This window comes from Mus caroli, unplaced genomic scaffold (genome assembly GCF_978045245.1).
Source record: "Mus caroli unplaced genomic scaffold, Mus_caroli_1 scaffold_9, whole genome shotgun sequence".
Lineage (NCBI taxonomy): Eukaryota > Metazoa > Chordata > Mammalia > Rodentia > Muridae > Mus > Mus caroli.
In genome coordinates, this window is record NW_028227264.1 from 51,911,853 (window position 1) to 51,929,740 (window position 17,888).

General features: G+C 39.8%; 1 protein-coding gene across 9 annotated transcripts in view; it reads right to left on the minus strand.

Annotated features, from left to right (window-relative positions):
- Positions 1–17,888, minus strand: part of Fam184a (family with sequence similarity 184 member A) — a 125,949-nt gene that overhangs the window by 21,644 nt on the left and 86,417 nt on the right. For 6 of the 9 annotated variants that reach the window (XM_029482937.2, XM_029482933.2, XM_029482932.2 and 3 more), the window contains exons 7-11: positions 17,150–17,311; positions 14,586–14,707; positions 13,839–13,989; positions 8,785–8,826; positions 1,028–1,240 (exon numbers count right to left, since the gene is read on the minus strand). In XM_029482937.2, coding sequence (XP_029338797.1) covers positions 1,028–1,240; positions 8,785–8,826; positions 13,839–13,989; positions 14,586–14,707; positions 17,150–17,311 — 690 coding nt within the window. The remainder of the gene's footprint in view (positions 1–1,027; positions 1,241–8,784; positions 8,827–13,838; positions 13,990–14,585; positions 14,708–17,149; positions 17,312–17,888) is intronic. The other 3 variants (XM_021173929.3, XM_029482936.2, XM_029482935.2) reach the window with 1 other exon arrangement.

Sequence of the window (17,888 nt, forward strand, 5' to 3'; positions counted from 1 at the left end):
ATCCCTTGGATTCATTGCTGCTTCTTCTTCTTCTTCTTTCTTCTGCCTCTGCCTCTTCTTCTTTCTTCATTCTTCATTCCTTATTCTTTTTTGTGGGCTCACAGTAAAAGCAAATTTAGAGTTTGATAAAAATCTGAGTGTGATGACACACACTGTAATCCAAGCACTGAGGACACTGAGGCAAGAGGATCAGGGGTTCAGAGAGAGTTCAAGGCTATCCTGTGCACATGAGCTTCTGCCTCAAAAAGTTTGTTTTGTTTTTGTTTTTTAAAGATTTGTTTATTTATTTTATGTATATGAGTACACTGTAGCTGTACAGATGGTTGTGAGCCTTCATGTGGTTGTTGGGAATTGAATTTAGGACCTCTTCTTGCTCTGGTCAACTCCACTCACTCAGTCCCTGCTTGCTCTGGCCCAAAGATTTATTATTTATTATTATACATAAGTACACTGTAGCTGACTTCAGGTGCACCAGATCTCATTACGGGTGGTTGTGAGCCACCATGTGGCGTTTGCTGGGAATTGAACTCAGGACCTTCGGAAGAACAGTCACTGCTCTTACCCACTGAGCCATCTCGCCAGCCCTCAAACATTTTTGATAAAAGATTATTACCAATAATAATACACTAGGAATAGGACAGAGACAACTGTTAACTGCTAAGGAACCAAAGATGTGCTCAGCTTGGCATTATAACAGACGAACAGAATGTTAGTTCTATTTTAACATGTCTGCAATTATGTGCAATATTAGTGTGTGTGTGTTTAAGCACTGTGACTCCCTATGGGTGTGGGGGGGATCATACCTTGGAGAACAGTTTAGTAAAACAATGAGTAATGCTTTAAAGAGAGAGAGGGTGGAGCTCCAATGTAAATCTTCAGAAGCTGGAGCTGGTGATTCCTATTTCAGTTTCCAATGTTAGGTTCACATTGTGCTGCATCTGGACCACAGACCCCGAAAACAGGAATCCAAAGCTAGCTATCATCCATCTCTTAGACAGTTTCCAAACACCTTCCCCGAGAAGCTTACCCTTTGTTCCTTTTCCTTCTCTTCTTCCATGGTCTGGAATGCGAGGACGTGTGCTTCTTTGAGGGACTTGTGCCTCTGCTGATGCTGCTCCTCCAGCTCTTCCAGCTCCTGCGTGAGTCGCTGGCGCTCTTGCGTGAACTGTGCTTGCAGCTGCTGCAGAGACGTCTGTGACTGGCAAAGCTGCAGCTCCAGGTTCTGCTTGAGCAGAGAGATCTACGCCAGAGAGACAGACAACAGAGACTAAACACAAGGCATGTTTCACAGACTGCTGGCCCAAGGGGAAGAGCAGGTCAACAGGTCTGATGAAATGACCGTCTTACGTTAAAAACGGTCTACATTTGAAACTCGGTTCACAGATGCTTCCATTATTATTGTTGGATGTGTGTATGGTGTGTGTGTGTGTGTGCAGAGGTCAAAGGGAAACAGCGTGCAGTCACTTCTCTCCTACTTTTATGAGGGCTATGGGGATTGAACTCAAGTTGCCAGGCTTGACAGAAACACTTTAAGCTGAGCCATCTTATCAGCCCAAAAATCTGATCTTGAGTCATCACTAGTTTAAGTCTGTCTTCAGAAATTGTCTTGAAAATAGTCTAATTACCATGCTTATAAAATTATGCATTATATATCTGCTGAAATAAAATTCGGCAATACATGTAACATTTATACCAAGGACAGAAACAGGAGGCAATGGACACTACTGTAAGATTAAGTTGTTCTGAGGAGATTAACTAAAGGTTAAATGGCTTCTCCGTGAGGCACTAAGTGTGATGATTGGGCTGTGGGTTCAGAAAGAAGAGCCACCTCCTCTACTAGCATCTGTACCTCACCACTGTGTGGGAATTGGGCATTTCCATACCATCCGCCTTCATTCAGAGCACTTTCTGGCATGCGAGAAACAACACAATAATTGTTAGTCAAGATTATTTGAGGACCGAAGACCTGCTCTTTTGAAATATCTGTCAGGTTGTTATTTGCTCATTATCTATTTGATGTGTGAGTGTGTTTGTGTGTGCATACAGATACACGTTTGTGAAGGTGCCCACAGAAGCCAGAAGAGGACATCACATCCTACCCCCTGGAGCTGAGATTATTGGCAGCCGTAAGCTACCACACATGGACTGTGAGTGTCAAACCCAGGGCCTCTGGAAGAAAGGTAAGAACTGGGAAGTGATTTATTGTTGCTTTTGAAAGCCCAAACTATCAGCCTTAGCATGTCAAACATCACCTCTGGCTGTTTTTATTCAAATGATGTCTTTTCAAAGAACAAAAGGCATGTGAGCACAGGTGGTGTGTGTATTAATGTACATATAAATACTGTTTAATCTTATCCATTTCTGCTCACATCTACAGGCTACTCTAACCTGAAATGGTGTCGGTCATGGTCATTCTTACTCTAGAAGCCTGAAGAAAAAATGAACTTAAGAGTCCAGATACAAAGTTGTGAAATATGCCTTATAAACAACTTAAGACACCATCTACTCAAACCAAAGTAAAACAGCATCTGTGGCCTCCAAAGACAACAGAAGAGGGTGCTCTTATAGTGAGCAGGAGCCTTTTTATTTTTCATGTTTTAATTTTTATCAGCAACAACTTTTCTTTGATGTATTGGTGGCAGGAATGGGCTACTCAGCATGTTTCACAGAGAAAGAAGAAAGACCCAGGCCTCACCAGCGATGCAAAGGAAGGCAAGAGGGAAGAGCTACTCATGGCAAACAAGGAGAGCTACAAGCAGCAGGGATAAGTCTGTGCAGAGAGCTTGGCTGAAATAGTAGCTACACGAAGGGCTTGGGACAAAGTTACAAATGAGGATTAATAACAGAGCCAGCGCGCACGGCACCATGGAAATAGCCAAGCCCTGGTGAGAAATACACAACTAGAATAGTTTGGTCTGTCATTATGTACTTCCAAAGAAGCTGTTTGACTGTTGAAATTTTATGAATTATTTATTTGTACACAATGGTATGTTTCAGAGGTTTTATAGTTTGGGGGCTAAGGGAGGAACTGTAAGTCTCTGACTCCAGGCAATGCAATTTCTTAAAAGTCTGAGGAGACAGGGTCTAACGCTGCAGCCCAGGCTCGCCTGGAATTTATAGTAATCCATATGAGTTCAGAGATTATGGGTGTGAGCCACCATGCATAGCAAACTTCACGAAAAACCCCACAGCAACAGATAAGACCATGCTGTGTGCTAGGATTATAGTTTATGTGCTCAGAATTGTATGAAAGGCTCACCAGGATGAAATCACTACCCAGGAGAGCCCAGAAAGACAGGGCAGGGCATAAAATGTAACTGCAGTAAGTGTCACAGTGAGCACCGATCTGTAATCAATGGAGTCCTCCGCTGCCCAGCCAGTGGGGTCTTGTAACAGAAAAGGCCTCTTCTAGGTAAAGTCTCAGCATCAGGATGGATCTCAGTGACTACCTTGAGTTTCTGTGGTGTTAACTTGCTAGAACACATATGGGAAAGTTTGACCTTAACTGATATTCTTGACACTCTTCCTTGGCACTCTAAGTTCCTTTAGTGGGAACTAAAACTGAACTAGGCTTTTCCTCTCCATGCTGTATGCCCGGGCACAGCCCGTGTTCATCCAGAAAGAGGAAGCATGAAGTTTTGCTTTGCACAGAGGTGCTATTTGGGCTGCCAGATCTTATCCTCCGAACCAGTGGTTCTCAACCTTCCCAATGCTGTGACCCTTTAATACAGGAATGTTGTGGTGACCCTCCCAAACATAAAATTCTTGTTGTTGATACTTCATAATTGTCATTTTGCCACTGTTATGGGTCATAATGTAAATATCTGATAAGTGACCCCAAAGGGATCATGACCCACAGACTGAGAAACACTGCCTTACACCTGTTTTATATCTTTGTGATGCATGCTTTAAACGTTCACTGCCTTCATACATCTCCCATTGGGTTAGCTGGACCACCCTGCATCAGATTCTATTCATCTGATTACAGACTGACTTCAACTTGCACCATTTAAAGGTGAAGCTTATGAGGAAATAACTTGAATATAAAAACAATTGCCACGTATATTATACATTTAAATAGAAGCAGTTTAAATTTTTCCAGCTTAAATAATGTGCACTATAATATACTTTACCTTAAAAGAACTCCAAAAAATTATTTTCCGACTTAGAATATATGATTAACCTTTGAATATACACACTATAGAAAGTAATAGGCATTATATAGACAGACACCATGCAGTTTAGTAGTCAAATATACTTATTTAGTATTCTTACTATTGGAAGCACACAAACGCTAAAGTATTCACATTCATGTTCAATGCAGCAACATGAATTATATGCAGAAAGCCGCATCATGCACTTCGGCACTGCAAATAAACTTATTGGTAAGGCAGCAATAAGGAAATCAGCCTTTATTTTGTGGGAAAATTGCATACCATTAGAAAGGACAGATAATGAGCAAAGCAGTGTAATACTAACTAATGTTTTAAAGCAGTGTGAAATGAACTAAAGTCTTATAGCAATTACTTAAGCATCTGAGTTTAATGTAGATATAAACTGCATAATAATATCAAGCAGCTTTAATTCAAAATAAAATAAACCAAGGATGGGGTCTGCATTAAAGGTTTGGACAACTTTGGTCAATAATACTGTTATAGAGAACGGAACATCCACAGAGTTACTTGCTGAACAGTGGATGAGAAACAGCAGTGGATTTGATTTATACATCATACTCAGATTGAGTACTAAATGGCATTTGCATCTTTATCTGTTATCAACTTTGAACATTTAATCCATTTACTTTTTAAGGGATTTAGTGTGTGTGTGTGTGTGTGTGTGTGCTTTGCCTGCTTGTTATGTCTAGGCACACCACATGCGTGCAATGCTGAAGAGGCCAAAAGAGTCTCCTGTAACTAGAGTTACAGAGGGTTGTGAGCTGCCATGTGGGTGCTAGGAATCGAATGCAGGTCCTCTGGAAAAACAGCCAGTGATCTTAGCTGCTAAGCCATTTTGCCAGCCCTATTTTAAAGAAACACAAGACTCCTTATTGCACAAAAATTAATCCTTATTTAAAAAAAAATTCTTACAAGTCAATACATCTGTTGTCAAGTAATGTGTTCTATATTTTGTAAACAGTTTTAATTAAAAGTTTAACTGTGCTGACAGAAATTGCTATTCTCTGGTCTCTATCACTTAATGATAGCTTTGGCAAGAAAAGTTGGACTCTCTTTTAGAAAATATGGTGTTAAAGACAGAATTCTGTAGAGATGCCAGAGAGAAAACACACTAGGATATGTGACTTACTTTCTAGGGGGAAGCCTTGCCTCTCTGTGGAGCCCCTCCCATGTGCTCCGGCCTTCACCGCGTGCACGTAGAAGCAGCTCAGCATAAATACTGGAACACACCTAGTCCTTTAGTAAGGAACAGGATCCTAATACATTTAGATTGTGTCATTACCTCTAAAAGTAAACAGTTCAAATCTAAGATTGCTGCTGTGACAGGATACTAGGCATGACGTTAACCTGCCAACTTTGTTTTTAATGTGATGTCGGGTTTTTAATCCCCCCCTTCACCTTATTACAGGAGCTAAAGAACACACAAAATACAGTCTATCCTCAAGAGATAGAAAAGGACTCTTGAATCTAGCTGTGTGTTAATCTCCTGACCCTCTGAGATTCTGGTTCTACGCATTAGAACTGGATCCAGGCTGATCGACAGGTTTGTCTCTAATTACCAAAGTAAGTGTGCACTGTATATGCAATACACTCTGGAGTGCATCAGACAGAGAGATGCAGGCTGGAGATGTAGTTCAGTGTGTCTTGATGGAATAACGTATTTTGTTTTGCTAGATTTATAAGAAAGTATACCAAGTATAAACTGAAATATAGATAATCTATCTGATAAAATATTGATTTATGTTCTATATACCAAAGTTTCTAGGTGGACTCTGGGCACATTTAAAAAAAAAAAAAAAACCTCAGTATTTAATGCTTGGAGCCATGGATGGCGTCACATATCCCAAATGTGTCAGAGGGAAAAGAAAATACCACTGTGGGTATGAGGTCATGAAGGTACAGGTGTTGACGAAGTAGAATTTACAGAGCCAGATCTGGATGGCCTCCTCAAGATGCGTGCACCCTGGGCTTTATTTGTTGATGTTAAGTGATCCCCCCCCCCCCCCCCGCTTTAGAGAGAACAGTGAGTCTATGCTTTATGTAAATGGCATTTATACGTTATACACGGTATTCAGACACTTGACTCGTGGTTTTCTTGCTTTGTTTGCCTGTAGTTTATGAGCCAGGGTCTCATCGTATTACCTAGGCTGGTCTTGACTTACAGGTGTGGGTCACCATTTACAGAATTTTCTCTCTGTTCTTTTTTTATTTTCAAAATCATTGTTGTCCTGTATCCTAGGGTGCTGGCCTACAACCCCTGACCTTTCCACCTCTCCACGAAAGCACTGTGATTACAGGCACAGAAGGTCTCCCTAGTGCGTGCAATGGCATTGCCCATGGCAGTCACTGGTCCTCGCCTCTTTCTATTTCTTCAGTGTCAGTCAGCACATGTCAGGTGTTGCAGGGATGTAAAGATGCGTCCCTCTTTTACCACAGGTACATAACTAGGGCTATTGAAAGTCATACCACGTTAATTGGAAAAACGATGAAGTTTGGTACTTTTAAGCACTGAAAACAACACTAAAAACTGCTAACTTAGGCTTAGTGGAGAACAATAAGAATAATTTATCACCATGTCAATGGTCTACATACATTTTCATGAACAATTATAGATTATGGGAGCTGAGACATTTTAACGCTTTTTAAAAGACTATTGATTTGTTATTATAAAAGACTCCATAGAGAAGGAAAGTGATAAAATATTTCAGTTAAAAACCTATTTTTAAAAAGAAAATATATTTTAGATCATGAAATTATGGCCATTCTGAAAAACTTCTGTTTGGCAATTCCAGAAAAGGGTTTTCTTGGAAGGTTCTAAACTAAAATTAGCAATTAGGAGCCACAGGGACACTTCTTAATTTTCCCAGAGATGCTATAAATTACATTCCCAGTTATCATCTCAATCTTAACTAAAACAAACTGCAAAGCATCTGTAGAGAAGAGATGTATTAGCAATCACGGGATGTTTTTAAGGATGGCCTATGAGAAGCCACCTCTTGCTAAGCATGAACTTACACTTGGGAAGCTGGGTCTATGGATGGATGAGGGCGCTGCACGCTAACAATTCAGGTTGGTTATGCAGGATGGGGGTGAAAGGTGACCAATGACAACTATGATGTCACATCTGGGGTTTAATTAAATGAGGATTATTTAATAATGTTTAATGCTATTTTTTTCCTTAGGGAATATATAAAGATATTCCCATCCAGGTACAAATAGACATTTGAAATAATGTACTTTTACTTATATTAAGTTGATGATCTAGTATTTATTTAATTAGTGTATTTTTAACCACTAAGGGGAATAATTATGCCATCAAAATGTTCTGAGAAACAATGTAATCCATTTTGACAACAATCACATTCTATTTGGGTTCTTATCTTAATCAACAAATACATCAAAAAATTTGGATATTAAGCTGAAAACTGAAATGATCAGGTCAAAATTATTACTCTAAGCTATGTGACTTTAATGTTAACAAGAATGTTTACATGTAGTCTTTCTTGTTCATCAAAATTGAGATAAATATATCTGGTCATTTATTTTAAAATATATTAAGAAAATTAAGCTAATCATATTGATTTTTTAACTTATTTGATAGGAAAGTTGACTTTTCTCAGGTAGTAGAAAAATGAAAATATTAAAGTTTCACAGGACAAATTTAGACTCAAACTTTGCTCTATCTGGGAAAGAGTGGTCTGGCTGCATTCTGCTTATAAATAGGTACACAGGAACACAGCTGCCTACCTGCCTGACATTCCAGTGAGTGAGTCTTTCACAGGACAGCAGCAAAGGCAGTGGCCACCTTTAATATTTTCACCCTCTACTCCCTGAGGAAAGGCATGCATCGCCACAGGCCTTTTCAGAAGAAATGCACTGACCTCAGCCCCAAGGTATCAGGGAGCCAAGGAACACACTCAGAGACATTCAGCTCTGTAATTTTATAAAGAAGGACAAGGTATGAATGGGATTTGATATGCAGAGAAATCTCATTATTTTCTTCAAATTAAATAGAAACATATGAATGATTATTTGAAGCTTAATCTCTGCATGTGTGTCTACATAAAAGTCAAAAATAATTCTTTTGCCATTTAGAAAAGGGATTTATCTCATGTGTTAAAATTTATGACATTAAAATATAAAATATACTTAAATTTTATGCATTTTCCCAAATACTTATTCCTTTTAAGTAAAGTTTATTAATGCTTTCTTTAAAAATAAATTTTTAACTAAAGAAAACATATTTTGTATTTATTCAGATTTTCTGATAATCAACTAGTTAACATTTTTCAGGGACATTACTATGCCTTTCAAGGTTTTTAACATTAAAATAATGAATTTTATATGTAAGTTGAAAATCTAGCTTAGCTTTATCATGAAATACACTTAATAAGACAATATTGTGGATGTACGTACATACACAAATGAATGGTTGAAAGTTAGAGATCATTAGTACCCATATGCCAAAAAAACCCAAACAAACCAAATCTTACATTGTGTGCCAAAGTCTATTTTTGTATAAGTTAAAGCTTCAAAGCAGTGTTGTTATGCAAAACCAAAAGGGCGACATGCCTTGTGCAGAAACTGTAAGTGCCGCTCGCTCACTTACATTGTTGATAGACTTATGCAAAGCTTCACCCAGAGAGTGCCGCTACGAGGAAAGATCACAAGAAGAGAGGGGACATTCAGAAACTGACTGAGTCAGAGAGGAGGAGGAGTAAAATGGAGTGTGAAACACAGAACATTCATTATAACATGCACACAAAAAACAGTTCTGAGGAGAAATTTGATTTAAGAAGAGATTTAAGACACAGTCAGTGTAAATGATCTGCACATATTAGATAATCAGGATATGAATAGGATTAGATAATAACAGGATTAGATAATCCTAAAATTATCTGATGGATCTGTGGGCTGGTCAACTTACCTGTGCAGGATACTTAAGGTTAGAACTTGTGACCTGAGTCTGGGGTAAAATATGACTGCTACCAAAGGCACAGAAGGGCTACTGCTGTTCTAAAGTCCTTCAGAGAGCTGCAACCTAACTGCTCAGGTGTTGCACACAAATGGCTGTAGGGCACAGCTTTCTCCAAAGAGCAGATGAGAACCACAAAATTGCCTTGACCTTTTGGTATTACTACTGGCTTGAGATAATCGTTGGAAATCAGGACTATAGAGAAAAAAAAATGAAGCAATTTTGTATCTTTTAAATTCTCGTTTCTAGCATGAACTTTAGAGACTATAATGCTGTTTTCCAATAGCACAGGGTTGAATAGGGGGCTAGAGAGCTAGCTCAGAAGTTAACATCATTTGCTGCTCAGGTCCCCAAACTCACATGGTGGTCACAACCATCTGTAACTCCAATTTCAGGGGATCTAATGCTCACCCACAAGCACACATATGGGGTATACATACATACACATATACATACATGCAAAGCAAAAGGAATTCATACACATAAGGTGATTAACATACTTTTAAAAAGTGGATGACTAAGTATTCTAGGACACAGTTTACTAGAATTGAATGGTGGAAGACACCACACCTTTGGAATTGACCCTGGAGGTCACTTACATACATTGCAAGACATACTGGGATCCTCAAAAACTATGGACTGGATGTTTGTGCCCCCAGCTCACCAACTCTTCTGTTGACATCCTACCATTCAATGGGATGGTATTAGAAAGTGAGACCTTGAGCAGAGCCGTGAGAAACATTTATGTTCAAAAGCTGGCATCTACAGCAATGCCACCAGCATAGCCCAGGCTAAGACAGGACTACTGGTACCAAGGAGTGAGGGTGCTGCCCCAATCCAGAATCCTGGAAGTGGTTTATGGCAAGGCTGGAGTTTGAGCTTCACACAGGAAAAACCTGTATTTCTATAAATAGGCCTTTTCAGAAAGAAAGTGGACAGGTGCAGAGAGCTGTCAGTCACGTTAGAGAACACTAAGGAGATGCTGGGGAAATAGGCACTGGAAGAAACAGGGACAGTAAGCCCCGCCGCCACCCGAGAAGGGTTCAGGCAGAAAACATGGTCACAGCACTGAAAACTGGAGTGATTGCCATACCTTTCACAAAGCTATGACCTTTGCTGACAGTTGTTTCCGTACTTGAGTCTTACAGAAAATAAAAATTAAGAAAAGGAACTGAATATTGAGCTAAGTGATTTCCAAGTAGTTTTGAAGGTCTGCATTGTCAGTCATAGTAAAATGAAAGAAGGGAGATATGGAGGTTGTACAGATGACTCAGTGGTTAAGAACACCCGCTTTTCTTACAGAGGACCTGGGCTTGATTCCCAGTGCCCACATGGCTGCTCATATCTACCCATAATTCCATTTGAAGGAGGATCTGATACTCTCTCATTACCTCAACTAGCACCAGGCAGGTAAGTGCTGCACAGACATACATTTGAGCTAAACATTCATAAATACTTCAAAAATCTAAAAAGAAAAAGATGCTTTAAAGAAGAGGCAAACAACTTAAAAGATGCAATTGTTAAACAAAAACTCATTAGAATATAAAGATTTTGAAAATCCCAAGCCTATCCATAATGTAAGCATAAGAAAGCAGGTTTTAAAGACAGTTCTGAAATATACCTGAGGACTGCTTACTACATTAGCATAACCAGCAAACAAGGGACAAGGAGTTCTTACAGCAGTAGCTAGGCACTATTATTTGGGAAGAAGGAAGGATCAGGGCATGGTGGTGCGCCTTTAATTCCAGCACAGTTAGGCATCTCTCTCTCTCTGTAAGTTCAAAGCCAGCCTAGCCTACATAGAGAGTTCCAGAACATCCAGAGCTATATAGTGAGACCCTGTCTCAAAGAAAATAAAACAAAACAAAAGGAGGAGGAGGAGGAGGGAGGAGGAGGAGGAGGGAAGAATGTCCCTGAAAGTGAATCATCTGTCTTCTTTGTTTCTAAAGGCAAGACCCTGTGCTTCACTGTTAGCAAGCCAGAAGAACTCCACCAAAAGCTGGGGGTGGGGTGGTGAAGCTAAAGCTTTAGGGGCTGGACTGGTAACCCCATGTGTGTCTCATTGCCTCTGGGAGCTGGGACCTCAGCTGCAGCAGCACTTACAGGGCCGAGGAACGAAGAGTCGCTTTGCAAGCCTTTAGAGCTCACTGTATCTGCCTTGCAGTTCAGAATAATTCCTTCCTTTCCCATTTCTCACATCTGCAAATGGAACTCCTGTTTTATTCTTTTCTCATCCTTGCATTTGTGTTGCATAAAACTTACCCAGTACAATGGTTTAGACAGTAAATGTCTTCTGAAAACCCATGTGACTTGGCTCTTAGGGTGGTGTTATTGAGAGATGGTAGAGCTCTTGAGAGATGTGGCCTGGTACATCTTTATATTACTGGGAACAAGTGAAGAGGAGACCATGGGACCCCTTCTCCACTTCTTTTCTGCGTCCTGTCACTGAAGTCTTCTCTACGACTTCTCTATGACTCAATGCTTCCAGACAATGACGTCCTGGCACTGCACCAGAGGCCTTCCAAGTAATGGGTCTACCGAAGTGTAGGCTGGAATCTGTAAAACTGTGAGTCAAGATAAACCATTCTCTTTATAATTATGTTGATAAGATTTATTAATTTGTCAGCTAATGTTCTGAGTGGAGATAAAGAAATGAACTACAATAAAATCCATCTTAAGATGGAAATAAGTGAATAAGTGATAGCATTTTAGCATTAAAAACAGAAAATATAGTCAAGTGTTTTCTTTATAACTTTCTACATATTATAGCTATATCAGAACCTAGTTGTTTTCTTTGTCAATTGTGATGTATACACTATCCCAGAAAGTACAGCCTGTGCTGGCCAATACTTTAGCCTGGCCTGCTGGCACAGAACAGGAGGCCTGGATACTTGGGAGTCTGAGGGAGAAAGAGAACTTGAGCCCAGAGTTCAAGATCAACCTGGGCAACATAGTAAGACCCTACACCATCATCACCACCACCATCATCATCAATGATGAAATCAATAAGAACTAAAACAAGTTAAAATGTAATCCTGGGATATAAAGTGGGGTAAATGCAATATTAAAAGAAAACCACTTAGTAATAAGCACTGAAGAGACACAAGGAAGAAAAGTAAGGAAGAAAAGAAAGGAAGGAGGGAAGAGGAAAAAACAGAACAAGGATGAGCTCCGATAACTTGATGCAAGAGAGATGACAAGAATAACAAGAATAGGATCAGCAATGGGGTCTGCCACTAAGGCTGATGACATGGGTTCACTCCCTGGAGTCAACATGGTAGAAGGAGAGAGCTGAATCCTGCAAGCTGCCTTCTGCACTCCACACATGCACAATGCATCTAGGAATGCACACACAAATAATCACAAAAGAATACAAATCATTTAAGGAAAAATGATGGCGAATGTGGTGAAATTTCTTTACAATACAAACAGTCCTTAAAACATTTGTGCTCAACACTTCCTGGCTGAAAAATATCAGAGACATCTTAGGGGTGGTTTCCATATTAATACATAATTGAATCACTATCCCTTGCTAGGTGCAGAATGTGACAGAAGGTTAGGGGGAGTCTGCCCAGGAAAACCTACCACTTTGGGTCCCTAAATAAGAAATTAAATTTACAGAAGGCCACTAGCAAACTGTGCCAATGTGATGACAACCTCAAAGAGGAGTTGTTTACTTGTTCTTATTCAAAAGGCTTCAAATGATTGCACACACACACACACACACACACACACACACACATTGTTCTTTTTCAGATCTCCATTTTAAATTATGGAAACCAGAGAGAAACGGGCAGGCTTCAACCATTCCTGAAATGGCAATACATGATTCTACATATATAAAACTTAGCTTAAAGAAAGCCTACTTTGTATTCCATTTTGAAATTTTTCACAATCATAGACAGAAAGAAAAGTCTGAGATATCTGTAGATTTTTCAGCACTCACTTAGGAGTTGCTTCATGCCTTAGTTCTGTCCTTGCTTGGTGAAGCACACAGTCTGCTTAATTACTGGCTTGCCAGGATCTCCCCTTGCTTGGTGATACACAGTCAGTCTATTTCATTACTAGTTTACCAGGATCATCTGGCTTGGTGATGCATACCACTGGGTCTAGTTAAGTACTTGTTTAACCAGGAAAGTGCAGAAGGTTCATAAAGTCTGCCTTTGTGTAAATAAGAGAAATGTGTAAATTATTTTAATGATAGTTATAAATGTCCTGGAAACCATCTAGATCTAGAACATACTACCACTTTTTCTTTATGCTATACTGTCTCAGTACTTAAGGCATGAAACCATAAAAGAAACTGATAAAAGTTGCTCACTTGGGTAAACAGTTTTAGGAAATCAGGACACTGCTACTGAGTATCTTCTGCTGCCCAGATGGCATCTAAAGGCTAGAAATGAAATGATTTTACATTGTCAAGAACTAGCTGACTTTCCCATTTAAAGCCCATGTGTTCTGCTCAAATATCAAACTAAAACGTTACAAATTCTTCTCAGAATCTGGATCACATATACAACTGATTTACTTAGCATACTGTTTCATGTGACTATGTTTCCAGTCTTAAAACATTTACAATGTTTTAAGTCTGTTCGATGGAAAATAAAATACAGTGAGTTAGCATGCAGCAGGTCATGTTTCTCCAGCTAGAGAGTGCCAAGGAGAGGAACAGGCACAGACTCGTCTACCTGGTTTAAGAGGTCTTCCACCTTCTTCTGCCATGAGTCCCTGGCGGCATTTTTCTCTCTCTCTTTCAGCTGCAACAGTTGAGACATGGCAGACTTTTTATCTTCTTCATGTTGGAGCCTCAACTCCTGGCGAAGCTTGGAGCACTCTTGTCTATAATAAATCGTAGGCATCTGCTTTGTAAAGAGAGTCGTTTCTCTCAGGAAATGCTCTCTGGGGGCTCACAGGGTTTCTAAAAGCCCATTTAATCCCCAGGCCTGTGAGTGTGAGTGCCACTGGGCTAACTTACAGGGACCTGGTCACTTGGGCAAGAGCACTTGTTTTCCATCAGTAGACCAGGCATGGAAAGAATGAATCAGTCTTCTTTTTTTTTTTTTTTTTTTTTGGTTTTTCGAGACAGGGTTTCTCTGTGTAGCCCTGGCTGTCCTGGAACTCACTTTGTAGACCAGGCTGGCCTCGAACTCAGAAATCCACCTGCCTCTGCCTCCCAAGTGCTGGGATTAAAGGCGTGCGCCACCACGCCCGGCTACGAATCAGTCTTCTAATCTCACGTTACTTCTCTGCATTTTTGTACTCAAGAAAATTAAATTTAAAAACTGAATCTGAATTCAAGCAGGGGAAAAAAGACCTCTAAATCCTCTGCATTTAATTATGAGAAAAATTAACTTACAAGAGCACTAGCACATCTTTTAAGGAGGCTACCACAGGAATACTTCCCACATGAGACCGCGTTGCAGAGCCCGGTGTACCTAAGATTTTCAGTCCATTTGATCTCCAGGTCATGGGCCATTCTGTCCACCCTCAGCTTCTCTTCTTCCTTCATGGTGGCTAGTGTCTGCTCATGCTCGTGACGTTCTTGTTGTAGCTCAGCCTGAGGAACAGAAGGACAAATGAAGACTAGTCTCCACGAACACAGAAGAACAGTGTGGCAGCTGCTGCTGCGCTAGCTAGGAGAATTAGTCAAGGTAGTTCCACAAAATAAAAGGAGCACTTTTAGTATTTGAAAAGTTCCTTAATTTTTCTAAATCAAAGCTTATCCCATCTAAACAGTTTAAAGTTAGTTTATTAAAGCTTTTTTTAAAATCATAAACATACATCATACTGCCATGTTCTTCCAATGATTTCTTATTCTTGTTGAACATCAGGCTACCTGTGTACCATCAACATGATTAAAGGGATTATAAAGAATTTAAATTGACTGGATGTTTTTCTTATGTAACTTGAAACCACGTGCCCATGCTCTTAGCGTTATGATAATGACATGGCCCTTGAGAAATCCTTGCAGATTGGCATATATCAAGTGATTCCCTGGATCCTGTGGCTGGAAGTGGCTATCTGGACAAGAGCGCCAATGATGACCCATTCTGGGTGCTGTGGCTACCCAAGAGCACCCGGCAAAATAGGAACAGGCACTGGGCTAGCCTTTAGTCACTATGATGGGTTTTTGGGGACAGCACAAAGTAAAGCAGTTTTAAAGGTTATTTTTCATATTGAAACCCCCACAGAACACTGTTGACTTGGCTAACTAATTACCAAGCTGAACTCAGGCACATGTTCTTGCTCAACACTCAGCCTCTAGGAACCATCTTTCCACAAAAGCTAGCACCGAACATTAATTTAACTATACTTAAAGCATTTCCTATTTAAGGAAATTCTGCATTAAGATTTATTTTTAACTATGTCTATGTGTGTGTATGTATGTGTTGGTTTAATTATGTGTATGTGTGCATATCTATGTGTTGGCATGTGCATGTGAATGCAGATGGCCTCAGAGGACAGACATATCAGATGTCCCTGAGGCTGGAATTACAGGATAAATCACAGTAAAGTTAGGAATAGGGTGTATACCAAGCTGAGGTACCATATAGACATAATACATGCATCCATGCATGTAGGCAGGCAGGCACACACGTACACACGCATGCATGCCACATGTAACTTTCAACAAAATAGAGTTACCAATTTAAAATACCTTCCTCCCTCATTTTACTTTTGCTAATGTAAAACAACACCTCTCAATATGATTTAGTCATTCTATTCAGCCGTATGTGGAAAGCTGCTACCACTAAGGTTATAGACAATGTATGGTATCATATACATCAACTATATTGTATACTACTATAGTGTATTGTATATTGTATGCAAACTTATTGTCATATTAGCATTGTTTATCATATATCTACTAGAGAAAAGTAAACAGAAGCCATCTATTTTGTCACAGATTTCAAAAGTAAAATGCTATTGGTATTCAAAATATACTCAATTATTGCCTAGGTAAACCATGAATAGAATTATATATACACAATAGAGGAAGTGCAGCAAATACACACACACCTGAAATGTCACCAATCCTAAGATAAAAACTAATACGACTACCAAGACCAATGCCAGCTGAGTGATTACACTTTGCTGAGCACCAGAGTATACAGATCATCCCTTTTAATTATTATAACCATGATATGATAAGTATTATTACCCTGCTCTCTGCCCTACTGAAGTGTCAGGAAGGAAATGCAGCTCTGTCCAAGTGACATGGTAAGTGATGGATGCAGAATCCTCATAGGGCCATCGCGCCTGACTGAAGCCCACACTCCAGATCACCCCTGAGGGAGGACATGAAGATCCCTCATCTATTGTTTGCCTAGTTCTACAGGTTCTGGAACTTTGCTTTACTTCCTAAGAGTGGGAGGGGGAGGTAGAGCCTCCCGAGACCTGTAGGTCACAGAGAAGCTCGTTTGCTATATATGAAAGCTGCAGCTTTGACCAGGGAAAAACTTGCACATACTAATTATCCTGGATTGAACGGTGTCTGTAAAAAGCATTCCTGAAATCTCAGCCCTTAGACTGAGCATGGCTCAGGATGCAACCTTATTTGGAGACAGTGCTCACACAGTTTAACTGTGTATGAGTTTATGCAGTTTAATTGAAGTGAGGCTATATTGGAGCAAAAGACTCCTTAATCCAGTATGATTAGCACACTTCTGAGATGATGATATGGAGACAGGTAGAGATGAAAATGCTGTGACTAAATGCAAATCAATCTCTGGGGCTATAAAAAGCTGCAAAAAAGAAAACAGTTTCCTCTTAGTGACATGAGAGAGAGGATGTCCTTGTCAGCACCTTCATCTTCGACACCTAACCAAGAGATGACCCATTTCAGTTGTGCTCAAATCATTTGGATTACTTTTCAGTGGGAGTCCTAAGAACTAATACACTAATTATATACAATGACACCCACAGATGCTTTAAGTAAAGTGGCCCAGTTGTATTTTTATACTTAGACATTTAGATTACAGCAGAATCATGCAATCACCTCAACATTTAATAGGGCATCCTTGGTCTCCTTCAGCCTGCCTTTTGTCAGGTCCAGCTCACTCTGAAGCCTCTCCTGGGAATCCTGAAGACTAGAAATGAGTCCTTCGGCAGAGCCAAGACCTTGTTCACTCTTCCTTACGAGGTCCTGGAGGCGGCCAATCTACGAGTGAACAGAGTGTTTTATTAATGTGCAGTACACAGCAGAACAGTGCCATCCCCACAGCTCCTCAGACGGTTTCCATATTTCTGACTTTACTGCACGGATCCCTTCTTCACAACTCTGGAAGAAGCACTTGGCCAAGATACTCTTTACCATCGGTCATTTCTTTTAGACTTCCGTGTCTACAGTTTCCACTTTTCAGGATCATAATGCAAGGGCATGGATACACCTTCCCTCAGGCTCTTGGCTTAAAGAAAATTCCTAGTAATATCAAATAATAAAATGCCAATGAAACGGAACTGAAACGAGATGAAGATTACATTAAAGATAAAAATACAAACTGTTTTAAAGCTTTTTAAAAAATCAAACCATTAATATATCATGCATCAAGTCCTTGTGCTATTTAGAAAGGCAATACATTTAGGTCAATGTTGGCAATCTCTTACATATATCTTTGAGACTCAGGTTTTATTTGTATTTCCATATAAAAGTTGCCTGGGAGACCCTCTAATTATAAGAGCTAAAAACCCATGATTTTAAAGATCTTTAAAATCTAAGGAGATGCTATGAAGTCAAC